Here is a 16,264-nt window from a genome sequence, read left to right as displayed (position 1 = left end):
TAAATAATAACGTACGCGTCACAGCTATATATAGGTACATGATATAATGGCCGTGTTGTGTGCGTACACCGTGTTTTTTTTTTTTTTTATATGTGAGTATAAAAAATAGCGTACATAATGTACGATAATAACGACAGTAATGTTATTAGTAGATAGGTAGGTGTATTAAAGTGAGTGTACAAATAATAAAAAAAAAAACTATTTCTTTTTTTTATTACTATTATTATTATTGTTGTATTAACATTATGATATTATATTATTATGATATTATTATGTTCTATGTTATGTTATGTAGAATAAAAAGGGTAGGGGAATCAAACATATTACGTTTTAACAATCACTCAAGTTTAACAAATAGACATCGAAATGTTTACATAAACAATAGATAATATAATATAATACATAATATATAATATTGTAATGTGCCGATTAAAAAGTTCAATAATATTCTACAGTCTACAGCGTATATCGTCGGACGCCGAAGCGGCGGTTTAATAATTAATAATTATTATACGACGTTTACATGATGATAATAATAATAATATGACGTATAGTATAAAACACGTATTGTTATCACTTATCAGTTATATAAATAATATCTATTCAGCAGCTAGAGCTCCTGTAATTTTGACAAAACAGTATAGTGGTTAAGTGCGTCGCGACTTATTACAACGTATTATAATATTGTATAGGTATTTATAGAAGGTACAAATAAGAAATAAATTCATTAAATTATGTAATATATATCATAGGCCTCATCCGGTACCTTTTACGATGACAAAACTTATACGTTTAAAGCTTCGAGCGTCCAAGAAAATACAAGTCATCACTTTCTATTGTGCGTACAACATATACGTTTTCGTAAAAACTTTCGTTAAAAAATAAATAATGATAATATACCTATAAATTTATAGAATACTTTAGGTCAACAAATATTCTACGTCACCCCGAAGATATATATACTGATGTTGTACTAAATAACTTCGCCAATCTTACTTTTCACACGAAGTGTACAGTACCTAAGTCCAAAACATAACGATTAACGATTTTTTTTTTTTTGAAAACGTAAGATACCCTATCTGGTGATATTACATTATCAGATGCGAGGTTAAAAACAAAAACAGGTTTTACGTTTCGAAATTCGTCCACTTGCTATTTTCATACTATTAGACGCACTGAACCGAAGTGAACTGAACTGAACTGAGACCTGAACTCGTCGATAATTAATAATATCGCGCATTAATCGCGTACGTATCGCTTGATAAACAAAGGTAGAGTATATAACTATAAAAAAAATAATCATACAAAAAATCAAAAAAATAAATGGCCGCCTGTCGGTCCTACGTGTTTCTCTCGTCGGGACACGTTTCGATGTCTATTTCGTCGTCGTCGTCGTCTTCGTCGTCATCGTCGTCCACTTCGTCCACGCAACAACCGCCGCCACCGGGTTCGTCGTCGTCGCCGTCATCAGCTCCTTCGCCATCAACCGACTTGGACGCAGCGGCGGCGGCTGCGGCGGCGGCAGCAGCAGCCGCGGCCACGGTAACCGGGTACACAGGCCTGAAAGCGGAAGAATAATCGGCCGCGACGGAGCTCCGGTTGACCAGCGCGTTGTGATGGTGTGGATCCAGCTCGAGTTTGGGCAGCCAACAGGGCAGGCCGCCACCCGCGGAATACGCTGCTGCAGCGGCCGCGGCCACAGCAAACGGGTTGGCCCGTTGTTGCCACACGTAATCGACCATGGCCTGGTGTAGCGGCATGGACGGCACCTGTACCGGCGGCACCGGCGCCGGTTTCTTGTGCTGCAGTTCCGGCGACCGGTGTTGGTGGTGTTGGTGATGCTGATGATGGTGGTGCAGGTGAGCCGCAGACTGGATGACGGGCTGAGGCATTTGCACGATTACCGCGGCGGCGGCGGCTGCGGCCGACGATGACGACGACGGTGGCGACGACGAAGCCGACGACTGCTGTCGTGAATGCGGCGCCAGCAGCGGTTGCGACGGCTGTTGCTGTTGCTGTTGGTGCTGTTGTTGCAATAGTGACGGCGGCGACGGCCTGGACACGGCCCGTTTTCGGGTGCCGCCGTTGAACATGGCCTTGACGTCCTCCCACGCGTGCACCACGTGGTCGGGAGGGTCGTCGCTGAGCTTCATGTGCCGGCGCCACGAGTTGAAGTTGGCAGCGTCCGGTTGCACGTACCGCGCCCCCGCGCCCGTGCGATGCGAGTGGAATATAAACTTGTTGGGCGAGAAGAACAGACCGCACACGGCGCAACGGATGCACTTGGCCCGGGACGAGTTGTACCGGGACGGCAAGAACGAGCCGCGGCAGCCCCATGCGCACTCGTGGTGCACCGCGAATGCAAAGTCGTCGGGCAGCCGGGGCGGCGTGTTATCGCCCAGGAACGAGTTGCACAGCCTCTCTGCCTCGCGCCTGGTGATCATGCCGCACCGGCGCGACGACACCGGCATGGCGCCCGCCCGGCGCAGCATCTCCAGCTGCACCGGCGTGCACTGCACGCAAGTGATGCCCAGCGCCACGCGCCGGTTGTGGATCTCGTTGTAGCTGAACCGGTGCAGCAGCGTGTTGCTGATCTGGGCCAGGCACAGCCGCTCCTGGTTGTCCATCTGCAGCGAGACGATCGGCACCCCGTACAGGATCACCGTGCCCACCTGGTTGGACAGACAAAACAGAACCTGCTCAGGTGCTTTGCCCGCATTCGCGCCGCGCCACGATTATAATATTATTATTATTATTATTATTATTATTATTATTATTATTATGACGCGTATAGTTTAAGAACTGATTTTATATGCCCACCAAATAATTACTCGATTAATCGATAAGCCTATTGTATACGTCAAAATGTATTGTATCATAATAATAGATGTTGACCAACTGATGTATGTAATATATAGCTGGTATTGTTAGATTTTAAATTTACGGCGGGCTCGTAAAGTCGACAAAAATTCGAGTCATTCGAGTTCATCGGGTTATCGGAAAAAATATTGGAATATGCTTGTATTTCATGATTCTGAAAATTTTGCGAAATCCAATTTTTCCTGACACAATTTTACAGTGTATATATTGTACACACATTTACGGAATTCGGTCAGAATAATAACTACATAAATTAAATTGTTTGTTTATTTCAAGTCGATCGGTAATAATACTCGTTCGATATCTGTCAGAGGAGCGACGTCTTTGTAAATTTAATTTCGTCGATTCAGTTCGCCTTTTAAGTGTTTAAAGCAAACAAATAAAAATAACGTTTTGTCATTTTTTATTTTATTTTTAAGGCTAAAGCTATTGTCATTTACTCGCATCGTAAACTTGTAAACCTCCCGACCGGAACGACAATTCCCCTATTAAAAGGTCGCCACGCTCCCTCCGACTATTTATCCACGCCACTTGATGACTTCTAAATAAATATAATACAATAACCCTAAAGAAACTATTTGCTTTCTTGTTCTATATACAACCTTAACACTATAGAATTATCCTGATAAATCCACTTCATCACGAGAGTACAATTAATGTTTTGTTATTGTTAACTATAAAAACCATTTAATATCTTTATTTAACTTTATCTCAGCCGTTGATTTGCTTATAATTATAAATCGAATAGTTCTCGAGTAATCACCAAAAAAACATTGACAACGCATAGTTTTTAAATGGCATTCAAGAACATCGAGACTCGACTCTATCGAAGATTTAAAAACTAATCGAACAAAATAAAAACCGATGAAAGTAAGATTTTTACAATTTCTGAGCTTACTTTGTTCGGCTTAGAATTATTGATCACCGGATTGAGCGCTCTTGGTGGTTCGGTCTGTTTGTCATCCCTGTGATGAGTGATCAACTGGAACCTCTGATCCATTTTCGCTAACGTCATTTTACTGCACAAACTGCAATTACGAAACAATGAAAACAAATAATAAATATTATTATCATTATTATTTATGATTTTTGAATTGTGGCTGACTAAAAAGCGCAACGTAAGCATATTGCATTTTCTTAGTGAACACGCAATAAAACCCGGAGAGCTTAAAATATTGGCTTCGCTTTTGCAGAGTGTATAGTTTATATATAGTGTATAATTATCGACTAGGTGGTTTTCGATATTATCTATCGCGTGTTAGGTCTCAATTGTCGATCATATTATTAACTTTCCTTTCATAGACGAAAAATTAAACTTAAAATATTATTATTATTATCGTTTAAACGTTAGCTATTAGTTGTAGGTACATGTGTATACACTAATGCATAATATAATAGTCGCTATTCGTCTCGAGTGAAACGGAAAGAGGCGCGGGAAAGAAGATAAATGAAAAACAATACGCGTAGAGTAGGTACTGCAGTTCAGTACTTTGTGCGTATAAGGACACGGAGGCGAATTCCGACGCTTTTCGTCCTCGCCGAGAGTTCGTGCGTTAATACGGCGGGCGTATAGTGCGCGTCCATTTCCAGGACACGGCGCACCGCCACGCCGCCTTATAATCGAACTCTTTCGGCGCCGGCAAACGGGACGTCGACGTCTATATTATTATTATTATTATTATTATTATTATGTACGGCGAGCGTGTTTGCGTGTACTCGGAATCATTAGCGCGTGGAAAACCGAAAAGGCGAAATTAATTAAACGAGAGCCGATTTGCCGTAGATACGCCGAGAGGACGCGGGAGCGGAAAAGGAAGACGACGAGGCGCGCTGCACCGGGTTTTGACGACTGCCATTCAACAGCGGCGGCGGCGGCGGCGGGTGTGTTGTTTGGAGTGGGCGCCGAGGGGAAACGGTTACTGCACAATATAATACGTATATGTATGCGACCGGGTTGCAGAGGGTTAATCTGACTCCGGCGGGGGGGTGTACCCACGTAATCCGTCGATAATTACTCGTTACATTTCTGCGAAAGAGAGAAACGTTTTTCCGCGTCCAGGGTGCAATGCTACGGGTCCTCGCGCGAGTACTGCGGCGAGGGGGTGAGTGTTAAGCTTTTATTTAAGTATAGCGTAACGTACATATATATATTTGTGTATAAACGACGGCGTTAGCGGCGCGGTGGGTTCGTTCTAATTAAAATTAACAAAAAACCCGCACAAATGTGTAATACCTATTACATTTTATTTTATATAACATTGAGTATGAGTGCGCGCAAAATACGGGGTGATTTCATTTGAACTTGGCGTGCATAGGTCGATACTGAATGATATTTAGGAAAACGTTTTCTTTTCAATTTAGAACAGTTTGTGTGAATTTTAAATACAAATTAGTTTGATTCATGCCACGTTGCCTTGACGTATATCTGAAATTTCAAATTTGACATATCCTGAAGTTAAACCAGTATATTTGGGGACTCGGGCCGTAACACACAAACGATAATCAAATGAGTATTTCTCACAAGTCCACAATATTTTCTTCCGTACAATAGTATGGTGTGAAGGAGTTTTTATTGTATTTGACTTGGGTCGATTAATTATCAAACTGCACAAATTACTCAACGATACTATACGAACCTACTACCCATACAAATCATACAATAGTTGTGCAGCGTACACTTTACATAGGTATTTGTTGACAATCTTTAAGATCTTTAAATTTACTACTTTGAAAACGATTTGGCTGACAAAAGATATTATATCAATGAGTAAAAACGAATTAATATTATGAAAAATCACACTGCAGTGCATACGTATTTAAGTATTTATAAATATTGTGTGCGCTTGTTCATTTTTTCTCTGTATATACACTGCAACGTCTTAAATTATTTAAATTTGTATTGTCTGTATATATATAATATTTTACATGAAGTATGCGTAATACGTGTCCTCGTTGTCGTCGTTGCCGTCGTCAACATAGTAATTTCAATGCATTTTTAAACATTCGCCACGATTATTATTATATACAATTCCACCTCGGTCACGGGGCGGTGTCTTCAACAGTAGGTATACAAGAATAATAAAGTTAAGCTCCTCTTCACCACTTCTATACCGGTCCTCCAGTAACAAATATGGTATATAGTAAGGAAATGTTAATTTACATTTTTTCTCTCTCACTCTCTCTCTCTCTCTCTCTCTCTCTCTCTCTCTCTCACTCTCACTCCGCAAGTCTGTTTTTTAATAAAATGTTATTATTTGCTGTACCTATATATAATATATTATATGTACATACTATGTATATATATTATGCATACCTACCGTTGGATCAAATTGAATATTATAACTCTTTTGCGAAACGGGTAAACAACAAATCAATTGCGATGTTTAAATATTACACGCTGGCATTATATCATGCATATTGGGTGGTTAATAATAAATTGCATTTGTTTTTCTCTTCCTTTATATTTTCTTTTTTTTTAATTTAACGTGTCTTAACAAATATTGTAAAAGCAAAGTGAATACAATAAAATACTTTTATAAAAACGAATGTAAAAACAAACAAAACTGCAAAACTCAACAAAACGTTCAGGAAGCAATTAATTAGAAATTCGTTTTTTTTTTTTGTAATGTTTATAAAGCTGTCTTGTATCTCTCTTAGAAGTGGTGAGAACAACAAAACATATAAAAATATTAAAATCACTTTCTTAAAATGCAAAAAAGATACAGTTTCCCCTATTTTCGGCAATAATTGTAAAAAGATAAATCTAAAATTATGTTTGTTAATTTTGTACATAATATAACTATTAAGTATACCTACTCAATAACAATTATCTACATTTATTTCAATGTTTTCATTACGCTTTATAGACTGACGACTAAAACTGCAGCATAAAGATTCCATGCAAGCTTGTTTCCATGATAAATTAATCAAACATAGTACATTTAAGAAGGATTATAATTGAAGTAGGTAACGTTTTAAAGCAGTATAAATATAATATAAAATAATATTCTTGTAAAAATGATTATGTTATAATATAATTACCGATAAAAAAAAACATTAAACGTGAAACGTTTTTCAATATTACCTACACAGCAATAGATTGAATTTACGCGAAAACAACCGATTACAAAGTCGAAAGAATTATTAATGGCTAACTAATGTTATCAGCATCCTCAAATCATCATCTGCAGTACATGAAATGTATTAAAAAGTCACCGAACACCTATAGTATAAATATTAAATAAATTTAAAAAAACACACTTGAGTGGTGAATATGAATACACGAGTACTTATCGGGGGTGGTTTTTCTCAGGAGAATAACAAGTCACGCTTATAGGTGAACAGTTTTAGTGCTACCGATACAAGTTGCGCATTTGATAACAATATATTTAAACGGAACTCACCACAATTATAATGGTAGAAGGTACGACTTGGCCGATGTCCAATATAATTATGTACACATATTAATCGCAAGAAAAAAAAAATTCGGACTACCTATATTATATTATATAATATATAGGGACGTGGAGTGAGCGATTCGTGATAGTGCTCCCTCCGTCAACACACATAATATTATAATCCCTTAATTATAGCTCTGCCGCAGGACATAATATTGCACCGTTATAATATACATCGGCACAATAATAATAACATAATAATATAATATAATTGTAAGCAGACGGCTCGGGCGAGAATCGGGTGGCACGTATAATAATAATAATAATAATAATAATAATATAATATGTACTGTTTCGATATTACATAAACCGCGCGCGGAGGAGTTTAATTTCATTTTCCGCCCGACAACAATATAATCGTATTTCCGTGGCGGGCCCGGTCGAAACGTCATTATTAACCGAATATCATTATATAATCGTTATGTATAGCTACAATCATGTATATACATGTTTATTATTATTATTGTTATTAAAACATTATCGCTGCGCTTGCGGGCGCCAAATAATAATAATTACGGTCGGACGGCTGTGCGTAATGCGATTGTGCGTTTACGTATAAATCTCGGAGGAGCGCGCGTACATATATATAAGGTACGACTCATAACATATACATAATATTATCATTCATCATCATAATTGTGTGCGCAAATGTGCGACCTAGGGGCGGTGGTGGTGGTGGTGGTGGTGGCGGTGGAGGTTATGGTGGAGGCGATGATTTGGGGGTAGGTGATTTCCGCTCCCCCCCATAATCGATTCGTATAGTGGCAAATTGATTATATGTATATACGCTTATGATCCGCACTATAATACATAGTAGGTAGCAAGTCGGGTTGTAAGTATGTATATTGTGTATAAGTACAAGCCAGTTTAAGATCTAATATATAGGCGCTAGGGGATGAACGATGAACTATATCGGAGTGGCTCACTGCTACAGTGTCAAAATTGAGAACAAACCATGCCTACATGTAAGTAGACATATTCCGGCCTGTATACGCGTACGTGTATATATTGGCATATTGCACTTACCAGTTAGCAAGTGCAGTATTGTGAAGTAGTCACTAATAAAGTACTCATCACAGCATATTTTAACTTTTGAGTCATATTTAGTGGGTGGCACATAGGCAAAATTGTCTGCTGGAGATAATAGTATATAGGTCACCTGCAGTAAAGGTGAAACCAACCCTTTGGTCTCGACGCTTATTTTTCGCTGGGGGAAGGGAGGCACTAGTGCCACGCACTTTATATGTTAAAATATGCTCTGGTGATTATTATTTAATAATTATGATTATAGTTAATTATAGCCCTTTTCCTAAAAATAACCGTTCCCAGATTAAGCTCGTCTTCATCAAAAACAAAAAAACGTTCGATTCTCGTTTTTGCTAAATATTGTTTGGGAACCATGTACCAAATAGCACAAATAACATACTCGTATAAGTATTCAGTAAGCACACAACAATAAAACAAATATTCTAGTTAGAGAAAAAAAATGAAAAACTCTAGATATTATGTTGACAAGACATAGAATAAATTACAAATTTTTCATTCGAACCCTAAGCATTTAATTTTCTATTCAAACTTGTTCTATAAAAAACTAGTTAAATAACACATAAAAAGGTAGACGATTTAATACGACATTTTTAAAGTTATTTTTTTGTTTTTAAATTTCTTATTTGACTTGCTTTTGATTCTATTTAAATTTCTTTTAATGAATGATAATTAATAAACTCACAAACATTATTTTCCTAATTCGTGACATAATTTACATACCGGTATGGCGTATACCATTCTAAGTATCCATACTTTTATCGAATAATTAATGTATAAATTATAATTTAAATAATTAGAAAATAATTGTATTGATTAAATGACTGATTGAAGTATACTTACAATTAATGTATAAACAATATTGAAAATTCAATAACGAATTATCTTTTTTTGATTTACTCAACCCTGCCTTATCTGATTCAGTAGAAAATTTAATTGCAAAAAATTATAAGGGTAGGGACTTAAAACTAATTGTATAAACAAAATAATATGCAACTTATATAGCATAGGTACACAATGATTACATAGTACGAGTGTGGAGGACTTGTATTAATTAAATATTAATCGCTTGCTTTGCGTTATTTTCACGACATTTACCTACCTATGAGGTTATGCGTGGTAATTTGTAGTTTTATTAAAATCACTCAATGCACACACATTTATGATTTATCTTTTCAGGCAATATGGTTTGTTTCACATGAAATAGAATAACCTACATTCGGATAACAAGGGCTAATCGATTGTAATTCTTTCATATTGTTTACAATAAAACTAAAATGTGCGTGTCATATCATTAGAAAAAATTAAAATATAGTAAGTATGTCAGTACAGTAGATGATGTTATGACATTTTATTGTAATGAAATAATTATTTTTATTTTTAACTCTAGTCAATAGTTATGTAGATAATCAACAGTTCAAATGTTTTTACAATTATTTAACATTAAATAGCTAATTAATTTAATACCAAAAATTTGACATGACAAATAACTAAAAATATTTTACTCTACTAATAATAATTATACAATATAAACACACTAATCCGAAAGTTGAACTACACATATATAAGTCTCTATTAAGTCACTTATAAATTTGTTTCCAACTATACGTACGAGGTATAGAGTGACGAAACCACCAAACTTGAACAAAATTCAACAATTTCAAAACATTGCATTCAAAAAAATAAGCAATAATCCTACGTTTCAAGCTCCGTTATTCCATGTATGCTTAAAGCAGCTCTTAAATGATTACAAAATAAACTGTAATATTTCATCAAAACTTTCACATAATATAAATGACTGAAGAAAATCATCAACAAAATATACATTATAACTAGAGCGCGGATATTTAGGTTTTTACATATTTTTATTGGCTTTATGCAGCTCTACGAGGATGAGAAATGTGGACGATTTATCCATCAAAGAGTGCGTAGGAAAAAATTTATTTTGCATATTAAAGCATATTTTGGACATTAGAGAATATTTGGCCTATTTTACATATTTTAGAATATATTCCATTATTGTTTCTAAAACATCATGTACATTATTGATTTCTCGATTAGTGATTTTTTCTAGCAACAATATTTTCTAGGAAAAAATAAATAATTTGATATATTAAGAATGATAAAAATAAAAAATAATTCAGTTATCATCTTGTTTGTAATCAAATTGGTAACTTTGGTCATTTTGTTCCTCTCAGTCCGTGATTGTACCCATAGAACAGCGTTTCTTAAACTTTTTTATCCGTGGAACCCTTTTTTATGTGCACTTTCAACGTGGACCCCCAACTTTTTTTAGCTTTTTTTTATTGAGCTCTTAATAATAAATTATTACAGCTCGACAATTAGAACCACTGCATTGTTTCAATATTTTCAATGCATCATTTTATGTAAGGAATATTTGCAATAAAAGTTATAATTATGTGTCAAAATTTAAAATTTTGAATAAAAAACCACAAGTTTCGGGGAACCCTGAAGTGACCTCCGCGGAACCCTGGGGTTCCACGGAACACAGTTTAAGAAACGCTGCCATAGAATATCGTATTTGATAACTGATAACGTGGTAGGAACTGTTTTTACTTTTAAATTGTTTAACATCTTACGATTTATTTTAATTAGTTGTACCTAATATTAATTTTTATTTTATTAAAATGCCAAAAATGAAACATTTATATAAACAGTGGATAGAGCCGTATAATAAAACAAACGATACAGTATTTACGACTGATGGCGATATAGTTTATTGTCAAGTATGCGAAAAGAAGATTACTTACAACAAAATATCGCAACTAAAAATATTTTGTTTTTATATATATATATATATATCATTATATATTATCATTATATATTTATATACCTATGTATGAATTATTTTAAATTTTTTATATTTAAATAATTTACCTGTTACCCAAAGGAATGATAGTGTATACTGTATAACTATAAAGTTATATTATATTGATTTTATTGAATTATTTTGAAAAAAAAAAATCATATTATTAGCATATTTAAAAGTGTAAAGCATATTTAGAGAATATTTTAGGGTTTTTTTAGAGCATATTAGCATCATATTTTAAGCTTTTAAGAACCTAAAAATCCGCGCTCTAATTATAACTCAGCTTTCCATCCAAACCTTACGGGGCTAAATTTTATTTCCGTTTTAATAATCGATCTACTGATGCTATATTACTACTGAATGTATTACGTACTTAGTTGGTGTCGTGACCAAAATGAAATCTACTTGAAAATAGAAATACATTTTCGTTTTTTTTTAATCCAATTTAACATTTACTATCGCTAATACTTTTTTAATTTTTACACTGTTTGTCAATATTAGAATATTTCAATATTAATTTTGAATTCATGATTCATATATACATATACAGAAATACAATAATATAGTTACGACGTTATCGGTATTTATGTATATTAATTATTAGATAAGTGTGGTCTATGGTCAACACAAAAAATACCAATTATAATAAAAACTAACCTTGGATTACTCAAGCTTGCTATATAAGTTCTCAGCTCAATTTCCAAAACTTATTAAAAATGTAGTAGTGAAATGTTATTAGATCTTTAGTTAAAGTAAGTAGATTAAAAATAACAATTATAAATTATAAAGCTATAGCATTCACATTTTAAGTTAATTTCTGTACTATTTTCAGATTGTATTGAAAACGTCACCCTTAATATAAAACTCGTACGGTTATCGGGTATTATTATAATACCTAAGCAATAATAAAAAATTAGATCCTGTTCGTTATTTTGATCATATGACTATAAGTGGTTGATTATGCGATACTGATTCACATTATAGGTTTAAAAGGAATCAGGGTTCCCTTATACTTTTCCAGAACCAATGATCTATTTATTATTCCCCACAAATTGGCCACAGTAATATTAAAAGTCTTGAAGCAGATTAATTTTTTTCGCCATACTTTACTCTCATCTAATAAAATACCCACATCAATGGACATCTAAGATTCTATAATCGTGATAAATTTAAGTTTAGTATTATGTTGATGTTAAAAAATATTAATGTATTTCTTTTCAATGTTTCGAATATTCAAAGTTTAAGTTTTGATATTATTTTGGTCTTTGTAATTCTAACCTATAAGCATTGTTCCATACGTCATGTCTGTCTTTCTAAAACAAACGCATAATCGTGAAGTACTAGTACCATCCTGATAAATTTAGCAGCATAGCCGTACCACACACATGAGAAATATTATATTCAAACATTTTTTTTACTCGGGGAAAAAAGTTCACCAATATAAAGTTGTGCTGTTAACAGCACAGATTAAAAAAAATCTCTACTAGTGAAAATAAACTGCAACAAAGACTGGGGTGTAATCCAATACTGTCCAACAAGTTACCTAGAAAATTGATGGATTTAATATTTCATATGCTTGAGCTGCTGCCTTCATAAGGGTACTGGCGCCTGCTGTTTACGAAAACTGTTAGATATTCACGCACCATATGTCACCATTGTCACGGGTACTTAAAGCAACGAGTACTAAAAATTGTAATGAATAACTCCCTTTTACAACTAAAAATGTCTACAGTCACCCATCTTTAGGATTAGGATACATACAAAATGTATATCAGTAACATAATTGTGGATTTCAAATATAGGAATTAGGAAAATAGCATATTTAAAATATTCTACGAGTACCTAGTTTAGTTAAATCGCAACTTGTTTTGTATCAGCTATTCGTGTTACTATAACATAATTTGCAGCTATTATACGGTTAAGCAGTGCCCCAAAATTTAAGCGTATCTGAGTATGTGCCTTTCGTACGGGTCTCAGGCCCACTGAACTCTTGAAAAATATGGTTGAATTATATTTATTTTACTTCAAAGATGTTTTAAATTTTTAATTTGCAACTTATAAGGTGCCTATTAATAGTTTTCAATACGTCGTGATGCCTTTTCTCAAACGAATTGGAAGCGGAGATTTTCTATCTTTCAAGAAACAAGGATTGGGATGTGTTCTATTTCTAACTAATACCGACTACCGAATTTTATAGTGAAGCGATAAGAATTTTTGAAACCAATTTGTATTCATCGTGAAATCCCTTGAGATTGAATTCTCCACATTTAAACTTTTAGATTGGAAATTTTTCTGAAATTGAAATATCACAATTTTAGGAAGGCATCAAATCTGTACATTAATACTGTATATTCCTACATAATACATATAATGACTACAATCTTAGAAAAATTAATAACTAGGGGGTCTTATGATTTTACTATTAACTATGAAGTGTACACACAATTCAAGCTCTGATTTTACTCACCAAATATTGTCCATAAATCATTCTTACTGTCAAATTTAAAATGTGATTTTCTAAAACAAAAGGGTATAGGTATTCAAGATTTAGTGAAATACATCGCAATAGGAATGACCTATAATTGTTTTATCCCGATATTTATACAAGTTGTATATTCATGAGTACTATTCAGTACCTATCTATACTCTTTTGACATCATCTCAATAACAATATTAAAAAAACGTAAATACGTAACACAACTTCACAACTTCAACTTTTAAAACTGTATATTTCAAATATGGGTTAACTTCTTCAAGGATCTATATGGGAAGCATAGCCGTGCGTAGCGGGTATGGCCATTGCATCTCCAGCAGAGTTACTATAATCATAGTTTTTAATTGTAAAGGTTTTAATAATAGAGTAGCGAACTAGGATAGTTCATAATATCATAGTTCACAATTAGAATTTAAATATTTTAATAAGCCCTTCACATTTCAATTTTACTAGCGGGTTTCGATTGGTTAAGTTACGGCATTGCAGCCATAACGTGACTTTATTCATTTAATTGAAGTATATCTCAGCAGGTACATGGTCAATTACAATAAGGCAGTGTGTGATACTTATATCAAAATTTAGTTTCCTTCCTATAATATGTGTAACATTAATCAAAAGTCAAAATATTATCTTTAGAACGCCACAGTTTCAGTAGCCAATAACATAATTTAAATACAAAATTCTATAAATTTCTGTAAATTTCGATTTACCCTCTCTTGCTTAATATAGATATTTGTATGTTAATAGATAGCCATCAATATTATATAATCGGTGAACAGAATGAAATGTGTGAATTGTTTAGTATGTCTACTAAGCCAGTAGTTTTCGCATAAAACGTTATTGAACACGTAACCCGTTTTAGTTATTATTAATTTTTGGGACCCCCTTATGTGTTTCTAATATAAAAGTATGATTAATAAAAAAATACTATTTTCAAAAATAGACCAATTATTTTCAATTAATTAATAATTATTATTACTATTATATTTGTATTTTATTTTACAATTTAATAAAATACATTTTTTTAAATAATGTAAAGGTATTAGGTACGACTCAGCTCTAAAGCTCACGTGGGCACGTGGCCTAAAATTTGGTCGTGACTAAGGAACTGTGATACTTGTCGAATACCACCTTTCTAAATGATATATATTTATGATTATTAGAGTTAGGGACTTCATGCCCTTAAAAACCCTAAAATATGCTTGCATTTATGCCCTGAAGAACAGATAATTATATTATTACAATATGCATTAAAAAAAATGTAATTCTTTTATAAAATCGTTAAAGCGATCATAAGGTTTTGGTTTAGGTCTTTTAATTATTTTACTATGAGTTCACTCGAAAGAAAAAACACGGCACGAAAACAAAATACAAAGAACGCACAACACCAACTGTCAACTTTTACTATTCACCGGACTTCTATTCTGGCCTCTATCTACAACTGGTCATAGTCTATAAAATGTTTTTTTTGGTTATCGGCTTATCGCCTATCGGGAATCACGCGTGTAGTGTACCAATAAGTAACAATACAACGCAAACATAAATTTTTAAATATTTATATCCGGTCCAGGAAATCTATTTAAAATTAACTTTTTTTATAAAATTAAAAAACTTACTTCTTATATAAATAATTGTCAAATATGCACTTATGAATGAAATGTAGTCAAATATGCAAAATATGTGACTATAAATTTTAAATATAAACTTGCATTGCTATGAAACAAATTTCTATATTACTATTAATGATTATTTAAAAACATGCAAACTCCTAGAAGTCCCGAGCCCTAATGATTATATACCGAGCTAAATATTAATTAAAAGCCGATTCTAGAACTTCTGCCGACAGTGCGTCTTTCGGAAATGTACCTGATGGACGTGGATTGTGTGGTATTGGGTTAAAAAAAAAAAATTAGGTACTATATACACGTCAATTTACAACCATTTTTTAACAATTCAAATTTTTTTGCTTTGGGATGTTAAAACGAAAAATAATTTTGACTCAATCCGGGAGTATTTGGATGATGATATTATAACCGATGTATGATGGGTACTTACCTATAAATATTCAGTATCGTGCGCGTACTATGGTCTGAGACTACGGTTAAAGACTTCCGTCGGTCGTGTGCGGCGGTCGTCTCGGTCGCGCGCGAATAACATACTCCGGTGCAGTGCAAGTGCAGCGCGGTGGCGGGCCGAGGGTTGATTACACCGTCGAAGCGTTCGGCGAAAAGCTCTGGTGGCGGCAGCGTCCAGGGGCGGGTCCTTTCCCTGAACCCAGACTCGGGCCAATGGCTGATACCGGAGCGACTTGCCACGCGCGGTCCTGCCCGGCCGACCCTTCGGCGGGTGGTCCTTAAATACCGCGTCGACACCGCCGCCCCGACCACCCGCTAGCTGTATCTGTGTGTATAGTGCTTGCGTACTTACTCTGCACGCCGCAGGGCCGAGTGGATCGCACCAACCCCTCCAACCCTGTCTCCGCCACCGCTACACGCGGTGATTTCGGAATACATTTCATAAAACCACAACGCGTATCTATGCATATGTTGTATGTATATA

At 34.7% G+C, this 16,264-nt stretch overlaps 1 protein-coding gene across 3 annotated transcripts; it reads right to left on the bottom strand.

Annotated features, from left to right (window-relative positions):
* Positions 1-858: 858 nt before the first annotated feature.
* On the bottom strand, positions 859-15,923 carry LOC111036273 (SKI family transcriptional corepressor 2). 3 transcript variants are annotated; one of them, XM_022318260.1, is made up of 3 exons: positions 15,761-15,923; positions 3,779-3,908; positions 859-2,696 (listed from the first exon to the last, which is right to left on the bottom strand). In XM_022318260.1, the coding sequence occupies exons 2-3, from the start codon at positions 3,893-3,895 to the stop codon at positions 1,341-1,343; spliced, it is 1,473 nt and encodes a 490-aa protein (XP_022173952.1). In that variant the 5' UTR covers positions 3,896-3,908; positions 15,761-15,923; the 3' UTR covers positions 859-1,340. The 3 variants fall into 3 exon arrangements, with proteins under 3 accessions (XP_022173952.1, XP_022173950.1, XP_022173951.1); XM_022318258.1 differs by lacking the exon at positions 15,761-15,923 and having other exon boundaries at positions 3,779-4,403; XM_022318259.1 differs by lacking the exon at positions 15,761-15,923 and having other exon boundaries at positions 859-2,672; positions 3,779-4,403.
* Positions 15,924-16,264: the final 341 nt, after the last annotated feature.

This window comes from Myzus persicae, unplaced genomic scaffold (genome assembly GCF_001856785.1).
Source record: "Myzus persicae strain clone G006 unplaced genomic scaffold, MPER_G0061.0, whole genome shotgun sequence".
In the NCBI taxonomy this organism is placed as follows: Eukaryota; Metazoa; Arthropoda; class Insecta; order Hemiptera; family Aphididae; genus Myzus; species Myzus persicae.
The sequence above is the reverse complement of the archived record's forward strand: the minus strand, read 5'-3'. Positions and strand labels throughout refer to the sequence as shown.